Below are 16,027 nucleotides of genomic sequence, written 5' to 3' on the forward strand. Positions count from 1 at the left end.
GAGCAGCATTCAAATCAACAAACGCTTGCTGTACCATGGTGCTATGACTGTGAAAGGACCCTGGGTGCTTCTGACCAGGAATACAGGGCACAGCTGAGCCGCAAACAACCGAATGGGATTGGATTGGCTGTTGATAAGAGGGGCTGCGGAGCGTCTGCAACTCACGAGCCCGGGGCGCAATCTTCGATGATTGTTTTCTGTTGTTGTCTAGCGCCAGTTCTGATTGGTGAGAAGAGCCAAGAAACACCATGTTTTCCATGAAGGAAGTGCATTGGTTGCTGACTCGTGTATGCGACCAAGGGTGTATATAATCACGGTGCCGGAAGAGAGGGAGGCAGTGCCCGGACTGCACGTTGTAGCCAGCATCTGACACAATGGCGACTTCCGATAAACTATATCAGCATGTACTTTCTCCCAGCGTCTCCACGTATATCGAGATGGCCGCCGATATTGTGGATTATCTGAAGCAAAGATATGGAGACGACATCACGACCGAAGTGAAGGTAAGTCTGCGTTCTGAACAGACGTCGTGAGTTCTTTGGACGCTAATACTGAAGCGGCAGTTCATTCGTCAACGATGGGTGGTATGGGTAAATCTGAGGATGGACGAGGCAAGTGTTCAGCGCTCTGTGAGACTAGTAAGGTGGGCTGAGCTAACCTCGGCTTGGGCAAAGGATGAGTTGGAGTAAGGCCGTTCCCATAATTCTGCCTTGGGTACGGGACTCGCTGACAGGAAATGAAACACCAGACAGATGGCACTCGAGCTGAAGGAGCGCGACGAGGAGGAGTAGGTGGCCAAGTGTGCGGAGTCCTGTACTGTACTTTACAGCACTAGGTTGAGGTGGCGCGGGGAAATGGGAAGGAGGCGAGGTTCGTGCGTCCGGCTGATTTGGGAAAGGGGAGAGAACTCTGCCGATCGATCCTGGTGGCTGAGCCTCACAAGGTCAGCCAACTGACTGTGAGACTGTGGATGTGAATGAGTGACAATGACAAGGATTGGCCTAAGGCAATCAAGGCTTAGCTGCATCGCTTCCCGATCATCATCAACTTGTAATCTGGTACTCCGTGATCTCGTCGCACCACTGCGACGAACAGGGTTTATAAATAGATAGATTCTCGCCCTATACTCTCCTCGTCCTAGACAAACTTTTTGCCAATTCAAGGTCTGAGGAAGGATGACAGGAACCGGACTGCATACGGATATGTGGCATGGCTATCTGCAAGAGCTGCCCTCGCATCACAATTCGACTTTTCTGAATGTGATTGCGTTAGACAAATTGCTCACCACTCGCGTTCCTTCAGTCCTCACATCCAGGGAGGAAATCCGCGTCCGAGTGACGGATGTTAAGAGCGATGGCAGTGATACCATCCTCTGCGAAACCTCGGAAGCCCTGCAGCGGGCTCTGGCGTCCGACGATGAGGGGTCAAGGATCATGTATATTTTACCCTTACATTTGGCATCAAATATAGTTTATCGTTAACCCACTATAAACCAGTTCAATTCACTCCTCCGATTCAATCACCCCCTTAAAAATCTCGCCCAGGTTGCTGGCGTATCTGTTACAACGATATCACGTCCACCCGTCATTCCTCCAGGTGTTGCTCTCATTCGGAAGCAATGTCAACGTTTCAGAAGCAGGAAGCAATAATCTGTATGTTGGTGGGGATGAGAAAAATTCATGTCGGTCATCATCGCATTCCTATCCCTTACTCCCGCCTCACAGGGGCTTATGTGAATTATTGCAGACATCACATATCAGATCAACTATGTCGAAGAAAAACAGCATCGGAAGAATCTGGCTTGGTCGTGGCGCCATACCGGAGTATACCATCATCACTTTCGCGCACAAGGTGGAAAAGCGTTTGATCTCTTCATCCTCCTCCATCCGAATGACGCCAGTGTTCTCGAACGAAGAATTCACAATGAGCTGCAAATTGCAAGAAGCATGCTTGCGGGATTGAGTGGGAATTCTGGGCACAACACTTATATGTCCACAGCTCTCCACTCGCTTGCCTTGTCCTCATTTCCGGGAAACTGGCGATGGTATCTGCGGGACCTAGGGAGGCAGTTTGAGAAACATGTATGCTGCTACCTTTCACATCGCACTCGCATTATCGTCTTAGAAGATCAAGTGGCTGATGTTTCATCTCAACTTAAAACTATATTAGAACGACCTCGCTCTTACAGCAGTTCCAGAGGAAGCCACACCCCTGGAGAGCTATGACATGGTCTCTTCACTTCGAGATCTGAACGACTCGGTCCTGCGTGCTCAAGTGTGTTGTCGAGGAAACCTCGAGCTGGTAGAAAAGCTGAAAGCTGCGACAGCCTCTGGCACGCTAACAACAGCAGGTGGCGCGTTGAAGCAGATTGTGATGGAATACGAAGCCATGGGAACTGAACTTCATGGCTACCTTGCAAGCTGCGATGAACTTATTCCCCGAATCCGGAACGCAATTGATTTGGTATGCATTAGGAAGAACGAACTCCCATTGCATAATTTCCGTGACATCACAGAGACTGATAAGATGCAGGCTGGGTATACCTTATCTCTTCACAACCAACTTGATACAGCGAAGATCGATCGCGAATTACGAGACCTCATCGGTCATCTCGAGATGTTACAGCGGGACTCGGTTGATGATAGCGCCGCAGTCAAAATCATAACTTTCGTTTCAGCAGTTTACTTACCCGGCTCGTTTATCGTCAGCCTCTATGGCATGAACTTTTTCGTGTTCGACACGGACGCCCGCCAGATCGTGATCGCCCACGACTTTTGGATTTTTATTGCCACATGGCTTCCACTGACGCTTGCAACGGGTCTCATATATGTGCTGATTGTCTGGTTCGATGCGTGGTGGAAAAGAAAGCCATTTCGTTTGTTCCAGCGGCCGGTGAGGGCGACCAGAGTGGAGACAGATTTGGGGCCGCAGATCATAACCAAAGGCTGACAGAAAAGCTTTCATTGCTTTTGGTGTACCGTTTTTGGTTCTTACACAGGCAATGCTGGATGTTGATGCGTGGTGTTCTCGCACTTTATGGGGTATCGCTGAGCCTGACCACAGATATGCTATTCTTGGTGCATACCACAACCGCGATCATGCTTCCGTCCTTGAATGCCTGCATCGACAGTGCATCTTTGCAGACCTTGGGCATCTTGCATAACGGCTTGCCTGGCTGGCCCAATTGACTTTGGCCGTCTGTACAGATGACTGCGTATCTCAACAGACGCACATCGGATCGCACAATACCAGGGTCCGTCAGCCCGAGCAACCATTCGTCGCACAGTAAACATCCTATAGTTATTTTCAAGTGTTCATTGTGTCGTTCAATGCCAGGAAGACCCGTAACATGCTTGCTCAAAGAAACTGCAAGGTAGTCCTTTCGGTCTTGTCTTGCAAGAATACATCCGGAGCGGAGATTGTATGGAATGATGGTGGTGGGCTGGTGGCCACGTGCTTGCTGTAATCTCATCAGAACACCAGGACAATCACCAGGATGACTGAGGCATACCAAGCTATAGTGAACCTGATGACGGCTAGAGGAGTTGTTATTCTCGATTCTCCAGACATACAAGGACTCTTGTCTGCTCCCAACAGCCCATGCGAACAACATACTGCCCTCTTCGTTGAATACTGCTTGGGCAAATGTTTGATCCAGCTCTGGTTCGCTGTATAGGCATTGGGGCTCAAATTGGGATGCTTGCGACCGTAGCAAGATCTCCTTGTCACGAACCAAAGCAAGTATTCCCTGGGCCGATATTGCCACTGAGCTAATAAATCCTATATCCGATGGGAGCATCGACAATGGATCAGACGTCGTATCCCCGACGTACACCTGAGGCTTGTCAGTAATATGTCAAGATAAGCAGAGTATACGCACACGTCTTTTCATGCTTTTCTTGCAGTCCCCCCAAGCTGCAAAGTACCGGCCTTCAATTGTCACTCCCGCACTTCCACTTCTCCATTCATCAGGAAGCAATTTTGTCCTGCATTCGTGTGACTCAGCATGTGAGAGGTTGATGTGGATGAATTCGATCCGATTCTTGTAGATCATCGCCACTGGCACCGTGTCTTGTACTTTAGATCGAGATATAGCCGTGGCAAGTATGCCGCTACTACTGTGTGGGAAGATGGTGTGGCCGTAGGTGGAATCGACAGGTGTGCTTGGAGTAGGCGCTTGGCTAAAAGTACTGGAACCGCTCCGCGTCCCTGTTGTGGACAGGCTCGGGCTTGAGATGGCCGGGGATATGCCTGAAACGCACGCAGGAGTGACGACTAGCTCTGGAGGTTCATATCTTCGTAGTAATGGCGGACCTGACTCCTGCATATTGTAGGTGGTCAACATTTCACAAGCGTTGTATAGACCTCCCACAACTTTCTCGAGTTTTGCCGCACTAGGCCTGTCTGCTTTGTTGACGATCAATATCTCTTTTGCGAGCTTTTGGGCCCAAAGCCTCACAACAGGATCTGTCGAGAATCTCCGCGTCTGGAGGTCGTTCAACCACTTCGCCACTGCGTCACATAATCTGAACTCTTTCTTGCCTGGGAATAGCGTATTGGGAGTGATTTCTTCCCAAAAAGCATCCTTCTGACCCCGGCGCGCTCGCGAGTACGCAAATTCCTCCACCTCTGTTCGTCTGCCGATCGCCCATGCAAGAACCTCAGAGAACACGCATCCAAAAGACCATACATCACTTCGGCGCCCTGCGCCTTCGGTTTCAACTGAGTCGCCCTTCATATGAATCCCTTCAGGGGGTTGGTACGTCCCCAATTGCGGGACTGCTACTCTGTCAATGGTCACCTCGCGATAAAGATCTCTGATGCTCAATGCATGCGCTCGACTATGACGATCATGCTCGGCGACGGAAATCCCAAAATCTGATATCACCCACTTTCCCACGGTTGAGCTAGAGTCCTTCATAATCAGAATGTTGTCAGGCTTGAGATCCATGTGGGCGCATTTGATATCCTTGGTTTTGATCTTGATTCCATTGTGCAGCCAGTCCAGAGCCGAAGCCAAAGCCCAGCATTGATACAAAAGAGGCTTGTAAATTTCCGGAGTTGAGTTAGGCGCAATGAGTGGGAATCGTTGGCGGAAATCGTAAATTCCCGCACCATCTAAGAGAAATTGGTCCAAGTCACCTAGCTCTGCGTACGGAAAGAGAATATAGTACTGCAGCCCATGTGAAATGGTGGTGAGATGCTGCAAGATGTGAGCCTGGTTTGTGAGGCTACTCTTGAGATTTTGTAGGTTTGCCAATTCAGTTTCGAAGTCCTGTAGCTTCCTGACGCCTTCGAATCGTTTGCAAGCAACTTTGAAAGGATACTCGAAATCAGCTCCTCGACTTAATTTTAGGTAACGTGGGGCGATTTTCACAAGCTCTACTACCCCGAAGCCGCCGGACCCAATCAATTTCGGTGAGGATAGGAAGGGAAGACGACGACGCGCATCGATCAGTTGCAATGGTGGGTCTCGATCGCAGTGTATCTCGGCCGGACAGAATGCCCATTGGTAGTCATTGAATAGAAAGAACAGCTCCGGTTCAAGCGATAAGAGCTTTCGTATCTCCCCATCTTGCAATGGGAGGTTTGTATCGTTAAGCTCGTCAGTATCAAGGATGGCGTGAAACCGTGCAATGGTTTTGATTGCTCTGATATAAGTAAGGATGGATAATACGGCGACGCATTCACGCTGTACCCGACGTATGTCTTGGGATGAAATTGGATCGGGACCAAGCAAGGTATGCAGCCGCGTCTCGTCTTGCCATATTTCCAGCAGGGCCTGGCGACAGATAAAGCGCTTGGAGGGTTCATCTCCCTGCATGAAGTGCTGACGAAGCTCTTCGTTGACCCGTTCCACCAGGCTCCGCCGTCGAGCCTTGAAGTCAAGAGTTGGTAAGGACATATGACCAGGAAGAAGGCAAACTTGTCAACATCTCCAGGACGAAAAAAGGCTCCAAATAAAATAGGCAGGTTTCATGAAACAAAATCTGATTATTGGCGGTTGCGTATCGATTTGAATGCAGTAAACTCACAGGAGAAGGCTAAAATCCTAGAAAGAACAGAGAAATGAATCAAGCAGAGAACAAGTCGAGGCGATAAGACACCATGTTTTCAGTCAGGTGCCTCGGCGGTGCGTAGGCATCGTAAAGCTTCCAATAAGAACAAGGCAGCCACAGCCTCGTCCGGCCGTCACATGACTGGGAATTGGCATAGAAAGCACTTCTGAACTTGACGAGCCTGTTGCATTTAAAATTGCCATTTCAACCCAGAAAAGCAGTAAACAAGACCCCTACACTCATTTGGCATTCTGCATTATATCTCATAGGAACTGTAATTGGAAGCTTAGACCATATGCTTCAGCTCTAAGGGTTCAGACAAGTATAGCCTCATGCTTGGCACGGATGTGATCTACAAACCCTACTATATAGACCAATATTAGATGAATTCATTGTGGCACCACATCAGGTAGAAAGTTACTCAATGCAGGAACAGCAAGTTACTTTTCTTTCTATTGACGAGAGGGTGAAAAAGTATAGAACAACCTCCATGGTGTTCCAGACGCGACTTTGAAGTGACGCGTTCCTAGGTATCAGTGAGGAAACGCGCTAGAGTGTATATCTACTTTGCTGTGTGTTGAATCCTCCTTGTTCTTCTTTCTCTTCTCTTCATCCCTGATCACCGTTCCGCATCCTTCCAGCTTTATCGATCTGATTCAAAAAGCAAGTCTACAAAGAACATTAAATCCTGTTACTTACCATGCGTTCCTTCTGGACCCTGACGGTCACAATCTTTCTTTCCTTTCTGCTGAGCACCGCAGCACAGATACTCTAGTAAGTCATCCTCAGTAAGAGCCTGAAATGAGCTGATGCGGTCGCACCTTTTGTAGTGACCCCGATACCAACATCGTTCTCTGCCCCCAGAATGGTGGAAGTTACTGCCTTCACGGCTCGCTAAAGGGGCCAACTCTTATCAGCTGTGCTTCGAATGTGTCTGTCGAGATTCATACCTGTAACATCCTGTAAGTTCTTCCTTGTTCCTGGATTCAGAAGGCACTAAAAGCTTACTGCAAGCGCGACTAGCCTGTCTAAAGTGCTTCCGGATGAGTACAAGCAAGCTGCGACCTGTAAGTCTATCTGCACCTTCACCCAGCTTATACTGCTCTTGCTTTCTCTAGACTAGCAAACTAATTCTCTGAAAGGTCACGAAACCTCTATCTCAGCCGGCGACGCTCTCTGCGCCTTCAACGGCACTGGCTACGTCCTTTCCAGCCCCGTCCTGCCTGTTGCCGTTCCGGAGACTCTCCTCTGTGAGGACGCCGAACAGAACGGACAAGGAGAAGCTGCCAGTGTTAGTAGCACTGCTGTCGTCTACGGACCGTCCACCTCTTCCCAGAATGACTGGCCCTCAACTTCCGTGCCACGACTCACACGTACTTCGACTGCCTATACTACCATTACAGTCATCGCACTGAGCACGACCTTGGAAGTCCCTACTGCTACCTCCAACCCCAGTCCTACTCAGTTCAAACGAGACTACCCCTGCTCTAACGCACGCACCGAATCCCCATCCACCGACTGGTCCAACCCAACCCCCGTGAGTCTCCACGAGCTCGCTGCACTCACGACCCCCGAAGAATCACCCTCTCCAACTTCCACCCGTCACCTTTCTACCTCCACCTCGACAATTTACATGTACAAAGGCTCCGTGGTCCCCGCGACCTTCTCTCCTCAGGAAACCGGCACCGCTAGCCGCGTCACGGTGGTTGTGACCTTCACTGCCAAAGCATCAAAGACCACCGTCACTGATGAGAGTCCTGACCTTACTACTCTGACCGGCACTCACTCCCCTACTCACAAGGGGGCGGCAAATTCCGGCTCCGCGGAAGTGGTGACGGCATCCCTGTGGGTGCTGGGTTGCATCATGGTCTGCATGGCGATTATCTGCCTGTGGCTGATGTGGGATGACAACTGATGCTGATGCTGAAGATGGAGCGTTTTCGGTGTTGCTTCTTCAATAAAAGATCGCTTTCTCTTGCTTGCGAATATTTCAGCGGGCGTATTATGGAGTTGAAAGACGGATTTGTTATTACCAATCTTGATCATGTTTGACTCACGCATAGTGGAATTTATGATCTCCTGCAGGAGTTGTTTTATGTGTTGATAGCACATAGACATATCATACTCGAAGTAGTTTGCAGTTCTTATAGTGTACTGGTCCTGACTATCAGGTACAGACCTCTATTTGTAGCTGTTTTGTTCACATGGGAGGTTTACTAACACAGCTTTATCAGAGGCTCACGATTTCCAGCATCGGATCACGTCTGCGTTCCTGCAGTTTCAATGATCGGAATGTTATGTGGCACTATTAACTATTCAAGCGCCCTGTTTGCAAGCTAAGCTAAAGTTGCATTATTGTTTCAATGATTTCAGCAACCTTGCCTCCTCCCGTGACAACATTGCTACATATAAGGGCTCAATCTTCATGAACATACGGCCCTGGTTGCTTCCTTCGGTGCCTTCTAGTATCCAAGCAGCTTGGAACATGATCCGCAGTGGAATGGCATCTGAACTTTGGAAGAAAAAAAAGGAAGAAAGGAAACAAAAAGGAACAAAAATCTTCATCTTGGAATCTATCAACGGCGTTGTAGCTTAGTAGTCACCGTCCAAAACGGGGTTGAATATATACAAATCAGACATAGAGTGTATATAGTATATCACAACAGCATTTGGCCACCAAATCGTTCGATCAACCTCTATCCTCTAACAGCCCATCCTTCATCCCAATGAGGATACAGAATGCAAGCAACACGAACCACTCCACCTACCCAAACCAAACCACCTCACACACCATACTTATCACCCGCACCTTGCAACTCATAATCCCCCCCACCATGCAACAAATGGGTAATCTCACTCGGATGAAAGAAATTAAACACCGCCATCGCCGAGAAAATCAGCACCGCATCGAAGATATACAGGAAGACCTCATGATGCAACAAATACCCATCGTTACCCTGCAGGTATTCGACCAACCGGAAGACAGACCGCACCATGATGAGGAAGCTGGTGAGGTAGAGGATGTTGAGATGCTTGCGCCAGGGGACGGACGGATCGCGACACCGCGGGATGGGATATTTCTTCAGCTTACGGTCGAACGCGCCGGCTGTGACCATAAAAAAGCCGAAGAAGAAGATCTGCACGAGGAGCCCGACGACGATGATGTGTTCGCCGGTTTGCATGCCGGAAAGGCTGCCGCTGGCTTGGATTCCGCCTCCTTTGCGGGGTGTCAGGACTGTCTCGGGGGAAAGAGGGGTTGAGGGGAGGGGGGAGATTGGATGTCTGAACTCACCCGCGCCCTGAAGAAAGAATGAGAGGACGTCTCCGGTGACGAAGACCTTGGTTAGCCACTTTTTGCGGAGGATGGCGTGGGATTCTGCGCCCAGGATCAGGATGATCCGGCCGAGGAGCATGTAGATCGAGGCGGCTAGAAGGGCAGGAGCCAGGAGGAGGAATAAGGTCTGAAGGAGGTAGGGGCCCAGAGTCCAGTTGGGCGATTCGTGACTTGAAAGTCCTCGGCCAATGTAGCCTATGATTTCGACTGGTGGGAGTACCAAGTAAGCATTTTGTTGTGGGTGTAAGATTAATGGCGGTGAGAATTTACTGACAGATGCCCCCTACCACAAATGGAATAAAGAACCATGTTTGTGTCCGCCATAGCTGGACAATATGCCATATCGTTGTAATTGCGAAGAGTAATGTGAAGATGACTGCACCAGCCATGCTGGGGTCATATCGATAGAATGCGAACACTGCGGCAGCATTGGTGCTGTTATCGCTGCCGCCACTGCTGCTGCTGTTGCTGTTCATTTCAGTAATTAGGCAGATAGGTAGATGGCAAGAAGAAGTAAGAGGAGTCATAAGAATGGAAAGGATCTCACGAACCAGGTATATATGTAAGCTTGGATGATTTAAGAATCGGTTGTCATGCTGGACGTGAAAATCACTAGGGCTGCAATTGTTTCCACCTCGTATATTCGTATCGCCATATGTCGCCGCCCGCAGGTCTCTCGTCGCCCAGCCCAGCCACGAAACCGAATGCGAATGTTCAACGAGATACCCGATGAATAGATACAGGATAGGTAGGTTAGTCCGGTGATGCCGAATTTGTCGCCACGAGAGTATCCCTCCTCCAAGATTGATTCCGTACATAATGACTTCCGCCCGTCGCTGTACCACGCACCTGCCACCGATGAAAGTGTTTTTGTCGCCTTTTGATTTATCATATGGGGTCACCTATCCCCTAACAAGCAACCTTCAGTATATGTGAGATCAAAGGGATGATGTTCTTCTTTCTCGTCTCGCCAACACCGTCGCCAACCCCAGCGTCAACAGGCAGTATATGTGCGGCTCTGGACCTCTTGGCCCTCCGTAATTTCCAAATGGCAGAAACAAGATCCAACCTCCTGACAAACTCAGCATCAGCGTCAAGCTCATTAGCATCGCCTTCAAACAACTCATCGGACTCTGCGTACTCTACGGATAGTATGTCCGGCACATCATCACCAAGAGAGCCTGGAACCGTACGGGACCAGGATAGTAGCTCGCGTTTATCCAAGGAAAGGAGGCGTCGCGTCCGACACCATAAATCCCGCAAGGGGTGCTTCATCTGTAAGCAACGGAGAGTCAAAGTCAGCAACAGTCATCTACGACAATTTATGAATGGATGCACTAACTATTCGGCTCAGTGCGACGAGGTGCAGCCTATCTGTGGCGCATGCGCTTTTCGCGGTGAATCCTGTTCATATCCTGTATCAGCACCATCCAAGTATGCGTATATCCGACTGCTGTCATAATCTTAGATGAAAACTAACACGTGAAGCCTAGTTCTGCCCCATCCAGGTCTTCTCGACGCTCATGCTCCGCAGCAGATTCTTTGCAACCATTGGAATTTCGTCACCAAGGACTGTTCACAGAATTTCCTTTACTCGACCAAAATATCAATCTAGCGGACTTACGACTCCTTTCAAGGTTCATGATGCACACTTCAAAGGAGATGACCCACAGTGCGGCACGCAAATATATCTGGGAGCAGGTGATACCAGATATAGCGACCAAAAAGGAGTATCTGATGCATCTACTCCTCGCTCTCTCGGGCGAGCATATCCTATATCAAGCCCACATGGCGGAATCAACCGCCTTAGGCATGGACGAGAGTCAGTCTTCCTTGGCCGCCTGCAGCCAACACGAGCTTCAGCTTGAGTACCACCGTGCCATTCAGCATCATCAAAAGGGCCTCGAAGGGTTCCGCCGGGCCTTGACAGATATCTCTACCGCCACCGCAGAGTATGCCTTCTGCGGCGCGCTACTCATTGTCGCTGTTGCCTTTGCTTCGATATCTGCCAGGAATCAAGATTACACCGCCGGGCTGGGTTTTAGTCAACCCGACGATGACCAGAGCCCGTACATCGACTGGCTGCATCTGGTCCGCGGCCTGACAAGCATAGCTGAGGGACACTGGCTCACTCTCAAGCGCGGACGACTGCGGACCATGTTGTTATACACGCACGCAAACGACGATTGGAAGGCGGCTGTACCGGCTATCTCCTCATCGCAGTTTCCCCACTTGAGGTATGCCCCGAAAGTCTTCCACGTGTTTGCCCAAGGTGCCTGCCAAGCACTTCATATGCTACGTACCTTTGCAGGGACGCTGTCCCCAAATCAAGAAACCACAACTTCCATTGATCGGGATAGCTTCGGCAGACCTGAGCAGTCCGATAACGACGACCAGCCACCACCCAGCAGAGTAGCGGATGACAGTCCACGGCACGACCACGAACAAGACGATTATCCACAACACGACCACCTCCACACCATCGACAGACTAGAAGAGATTTACATGCGCATCCTCTACGCCCTGCAATTTTCGCGAAGCGAGCGTGACACCCCCGCCTCCCTCGACATTCAAAACGACATCGAAGACAGCGCCGTGATGTCCTGGCCCTGTATGCTTTCGGCTCGCTTCTTTGACAGCCTCCAGAGTTCCGCTGTCGACCACCTGGGGGCCGCGGAGGGGTTTTCGTACACGATCCTAGCCCATTTCTACCTTGTCTCAATCCTATTTCAGGATGTGTGGTATCTAAACAGCGGCTTTCGCTCGGAGATTCAGAAGATCATCCGGCTGGTGAGCCGACTAGAGAACGAGGCATTAAGTGGTCTATTGACGTGGCCCATGGCCGTCATTGCGGAGTCCCGATGAAAGGAAATCTGTTAGCTCACTCACACTTTTGACCTTTTCTTCTCCCCTGTCGGGATTTTTCCTCTTCTCTCTCTAGTCCTCTTTTCCCTCCCTGTCCCTGGTAGGAAGGCAAATTTCGTACATTTCGTAATCCCGTCCCTAATTCGCATACATTACCATATACCCTCCGTTCCTCTTCCGGGATACTCAAAACCTGCAGGCTTCTGTGGGGCCAAAATTCGCTTGGGTGGCACCCGAATAACCTTTTCTTCCTCCATGGCCCCTGGTTCCCCACACATGCGGAACCAAAGTTTCGCGACTGGTTGTGACCTTCCGGTTCCGATGGTAAACTTCTTTTGTACGAATATACGAAACCGTGCAATTTACTAGACCCCACAAGTGATTGGGCTTTTTTCATAATGCAATCCATGAGATCATTCCCCCCCATTAATCTTGTCTAGCTCGTTCTCGGCCACTATTCACACTAGCCAGCCTCGGTAGAATGAAAGCCTTAATAGAATGAACCCAGACGAGAATTTCCTATTTTTATGGCAGGTTTATTCCGATTGTGCTCTCTATGTTGAGAAAGAGTAAAGAGGCAAACGTTCCAAGGAAATCAAGCCCCAAAGTGAGAATATAGATCAATTTCAGCGCGCTATCAGCAAATTAACTCCTCCCCCGCCGCACCTACACAAAGGAGAAAAAAGGACAAAAAGCAACGAGACGAAATGCTAAAGGCGATGAAAGCAAGAAAAAGTATCCATTTGACAAATAAGATATTAAACAGAATCAGCCCTCTCCGCACTGCGTTTCCGCCCCTCCAAGAACGATCCCGGGAACACAAACCCCAACACCATCGCCGTCCACGCCATGAGCAACGCATCGAATATATACAGCAGATACTCGCGGTGCATGATCCACCCGTCGTTGCCTTGCACGAACTCAACCATTCGGAATATTGACCGAACAAGAATGAAGGTACACGCCGCGTACAGCGCCCACATTAGCCCCCGCCACGAGAGCCGGCCGCTTTGGGATTTGATGGTGGTGGTGGTGGACTGGGAAACTGCGTAGCCCCACCTCCAGTGGAAGAGAGAGGCTACCAGGACGAAGAATCCGAAGAAGAGGAGCTGGATCGCGAGGCCGGCGACGACGATGTGTTCGCCGGCGAGCATGGCGGAGTCGCTACCGGCGGACATGTATCCGCCGCCTCCGCATTGCAAGAGGAAGGAGATGACGTCGCCCACGACGAAGATCTTGGTCAGCCACCGGACGCGGATGAGGGAGGCGGATTCGGCGTGGAGTTGGGTGATGAGGCGGCCCAAGGTCATGTAGATGGAGGCGGCGAAGAGAGGCGGCGCGACGAGGATGAGCATCGTTTGCGTGATGTAGGGCCCCAGGGCTTGGGTGTCGAAGTGCGAGAAGATCCGCGCGATGTAGCCGGCGGCCTCGACTAATACCCCAGCAGGTCCAGTCAGTTTACCTCTTTTCTAGGAATCAAGGAGGGGTGGTCGTACAGATCAGTCCAACCAAGAAGGGAATGAAAAAAAGTGTCCGGTGCCTGACTATGCGATAGATGAAGAAAAGGGCAAGCGCGCAGAACACCCCAGTGAAGACCACGGCTGCCGCAATCGAGGGCGTGTAGCGGTACAGGACGAAACCTGAAGCATTTTGGTCTGTATCTGGGTCGGCCATGGGTGTAGAATACAAGACAGTCCGTGGTGATGGTACGTTTATATGCAAGGTGTATGAATAGTATAGTGTCACCCTTCATCTATTTCTCTGGTGCTGCAGTCAAAAAGGATTCTGGCCCATTTGCAGGGCTGGAGGTTGAGAAGCCATTTTAAATGAGAACATGTGGAGGACTTTTCTTCTCCTCGTGGCGAATTGAGCATGATATGGTACCACGAGCAATGAAAATAGATCTTGCTCTTATTCTCGTAGGACCATGGCGCCTGTGTACAGTACCTGAGAGGAAGTGGGGCGCAAAACTGAGTTTCCGGCGAGGATCCGAACCCTATAAAGCCTAGATTTACGAAGATACGAATATACGAGCGTACGAACGTACGGATACTCATTGCCATCGTCAGCCCATGGGTCGGTTCTTTTCAATTTGGGAATAATTCCACCTCAAGAATAATAAGAAAGAACACTTACACATTCCATATTTTCCGAACTTTGTGGTAGAATAACATATCCAACCATAGCGGTTTTGGCTGAGAGTCTTACTTTCAGTCGTTGTTCGCATAGATATATGCATAATTCCTGATTCAATTAGAAGGCCTTATCTAAAAGGTGCCTAGTATTTCAGGCAATCCAGTTTTGTTAGACCTATGGAAGAAGACCGGCTTACGATATACCTACTTACGAGTCAAATTTCCTTTTAGGATATAGCTCGATTATCTTGGGTTCAGATCCCTAATCTTGATCTCGTGGTATGTAAGTAGATTAGGTCTCAAGAATAGGAACTGAATGTGTTTTGCGTTATGTTTGGGGTGGAATTATTTGTGAGGTGGAGGCGACCAGTATGCGGGTATGCGAATGAGCGAACATACGAGTATACGAGTGTACGAATGTACGGCGGGAATGGACAGTTTAAATTCAGAAACCCCACCGTCACCAACTAGAACCCTCGAGATGGGCAACCCCTCCAGCCCTTTCCCTCCCCGCCAAATCGATAAGGAATTCTTCTCGGAGCGTGAAGATGGTGGATTGTAGCCTGGAGGCTATTTGGGATGAACGGCCCCTTGTCAACACAATGGCTGAGGCGGTGAGCTCCCATGGACAATCAGGGGCTAAAGATCTCGCTAAGACGCTCAAAGATGGACAAGAATGATGGAGTTGCATCTTAGTATCGAGAAAGTGCAAGGCGATGTACCAGGAAGTGGAAGTACTCTGCTTGAAATATCGACTGTGGTGTCTGGACTCCAGACAGAATCTTGGTGTTGTGCAGCTCAAGGACCGCGTTCAAGGGACTGAGGTGCCCCCAGTGAGCTTAATGGCACCTTAAAATCCTCCGTTGCCAGTCAAAGAAATGGTTGAAAGTGCCACGGTGTTGACACTAACCTATTCTGGGGGACTTGGGCCGAGGTCCTCATCGGGCATTGACGGGTTTATCTCTCTCTCTAAAAGGAAAGACACCAGGACAGCCCCCTGGAGCCGTGACCACCTGAAAAGCAAACAATCTGGCTGACTGAGTCCAATCACTAGTACCTTATTTCCTATTGCCTTCTCTCGATGGTATCTGCATGCCAATCAAAAAGGCCAATTACGGCCATTCCGAGATCTTATCTTTGATTCACCCGCATCCTTTCCCATGCCCAGAAAGAATCCAGTCACTTTGCTTAGCGAGCTTGGATTCAATCTTGAGAAGAGTCTCTCCCACCAGCATCGCCGCTATGTGTCCGTGGTCACTGATCTAGACAGACATTCACCGATCCTCTTGGGGCAGTGCTGGCTCGTTCTCTCCCCTGAGTACATTCACTCATCAAGTCAGTCGTCCTTGATGATCTAGCAGTCATGCGATCGTTATTTTCTTTCTGCGGCTGATAAGGGAAAAGCGTAGGTCCGTGGAGGTCGTCAGTTTTTTCAACATAGCTTATTCGCCTTGTACTTCAATGTCTAGAGGGGCTGCATCTACGAGACTATCTTCCCCAGAGGATCGGCAAGGAGGGGGAAGATTTGGTAACCGGCAAAATTGCTCGATGAAATTCACCCACTGACGTCTCTGCTTGCTCAGCGAGGCACATGCGACAGTCTTGTGATTGCTTGAGCGCCAAGGTCCAAGCCC

General features: G+C 49.8%; 7 protein-coding genes across 7 annotated transcripts; 4 read left to right on the top strand and 3 right to left on the bottom strand.

The window, feature by feature from the left end:
- Window positions 1-374: 374 nt before the first annotated feature.
- On the top strand, window positions 375-791 carry BO72DRAFT_499109 (uncharacterized protein; the record flags this gene model as incomplete). Its single annotated transcript, XM_040948821.1, has 4 exons — window positions 375-503; window positions 564-590; window positions 675-685; window positions 749-791. The coding sequence occupies 4 exons, from the start codon at window positions 375-377 to the stop codon at window positions 789-791; spliced, it is 210 nt and encodes a 69-aa protein (XP_040798497.1).
- A 411-nt stretch (window positions 792-1,202) lies between these two features.
- Window positions 1,203-2,949, top strand: BO72DRAFT_470857 (uncharacterized protein; the record flags this gene model as incomplete). The annotated part of the gene is made up of 5 exons (XM_040947055.1): window positions 1,203-1,435; window positions 1,497-1,681; window positions 1,747-2,081; window positions 2,170-2,463; window positions 2,533-2,949. 5 exons carry the CDS (start codon window positions 1,203-1,205, stop codon window positions 2,947-2,949), a joined length of 1,464 nt encoding a protein of 487 aa, XP_040798498.1.
- Window positions 2,950-3,511: 562 nt separating this feature from the next.
- Window positions 3,512-5,851, bottom strand: BO72DRAFT_353005 (protein kinase family protein; the record flags this gene model as incomplete). Its single annotated transcript, XM_040940706.1, has 3 exons — window positions 3,512-3,685; window positions 3,881-4,163; window positions 4,263-5,851. Coding segments are annotated over 3 exons (2,046 nt in total), but the record flags the coding sequence as incomplete, so codon positions are not given.
- A 908-nt stretch (window positions 5,852-6,759) lies between these two features.
- On the top strand, window positions 6,760-7,974 carry BO72DRAFT_516013 (uncharacterized protein; the record flags this gene model as incomplete). Its single annotated transcript, XM_040949566.1, has 4 exons — window positions 6,760-6,833; window positions 6,890-7,021; window positions 7,083-7,126; window positions 7,202-7,974. 4 exons carry the CDS (start codon window positions 6,760-6,762, stop codon window positions 7,972-7,974), a joined length of 1,023 nt encoding a protein of 340 aa, XP_040798500.1.
- Window positions 7,975-8,842: 868 nt separating this feature from the next.
- Window positions 8,843-9,869, bottom strand: BO72DRAFT_470858 (RTA1 domain-containing protein; the record flags this gene model as incomplete). Its single annotated transcript, XM_040947056.1, has 3 exons — window positions 8,843-9,276; window positions 9,352-9,600; window positions 9,668-9,869. 3 exons carry the CDS (start codon window positions 9,867-9,869, stop codon window positions 8,843-8,845), a joined length of 885 nt encoding a protein of 294 aa, XP_040798501.1.
- Window positions 9,870-10,491: 622 nt separating this feature from the next.
- Window positions 10,492-12,297, top strand: BO72DRAFT_410354 (Zn(II)2Cys6 transcription factor domain-containing protein). The gene is made up of 3 exons (XM_040942429.1): window positions 10,492-10,690; window positions 10,748-10,827; window positions 10,887-12,297. Exons 1-3 carry the CDS (start codon window positions 10,547-10,549, stop codon window positions 12,256-12,258), a joined length of 1,596 nt encoding a protein of 531 aa, XP_040798502.1. The 5' UTR covers window positions 10,492-10,546; the 3' UTR covers window positions 12,259-12,297.
- Window positions 12,298-13,016: 719 nt separating this feature from the next.
- Window positions 13,017-13,932, bottom strand: BO72DRAFT_479513 (RTA1 domain-containing protein; the record flags this gene model as incomplete). Its single annotated transcript, XM_040947585.1, has 2 exons — window positions 13,017-13,690; window positions 13,755-13,932. The coding sequence occupies 2 exons, from the start codon at window positions 13,930-13,932 to the stop codon at window positions 13,017-13,019; spliced, it is 852 nt and encodes a 283-aa protein (XP_040798503.1).
- Between the last annotated feature and the right edge of the window lie 2,095 nt (window positions 13,933-16,027).

This window comes from Aspergillus fijiensis (genome assembly GCF_003184825.1).
Source record: "Aspergillus fijiensis CBS 313.89 unplaced genomic scaffold BO72scaffold_48, whole genome shotgun sequence".
NCBI classification, from domain to species: domain Eukaryota; kingdom Fungi; phylum Ascomycota; class Eurotiomycetes; order Eurotiales; family Aspergillaceae; genus Aspergillus; species Aspergillus fijiensis.

What these genes read in the sequence shown, in the direction of transcription:
- BO72DRAFT_410354 (XM_040942429.1), top strand. Translation starts at nt 10,547, where the DNA reads ATGTCCGGCACATCATCACCAAGAGAGCCTGGAACCGTACGGGACCAG. An exon ending in GTAAGCAACGGAGAGTCAAA is followed by an intron (nt 10,691 to 10,747) that starts GTCAGCAACAGT and finishes TATTCGGCTCAG; the next exon opens with TGCGACGAGGTGCAGCCTAT. An exon ending in CCTGTATCAGCACCATCCAA is followed by an intron (nt 10,828 to 10,886) that starts GTATGCGTATAT and finishes CGTGAAGCCTAG; the next exon opens with TTCTGCCCCATCCAGGTCTT.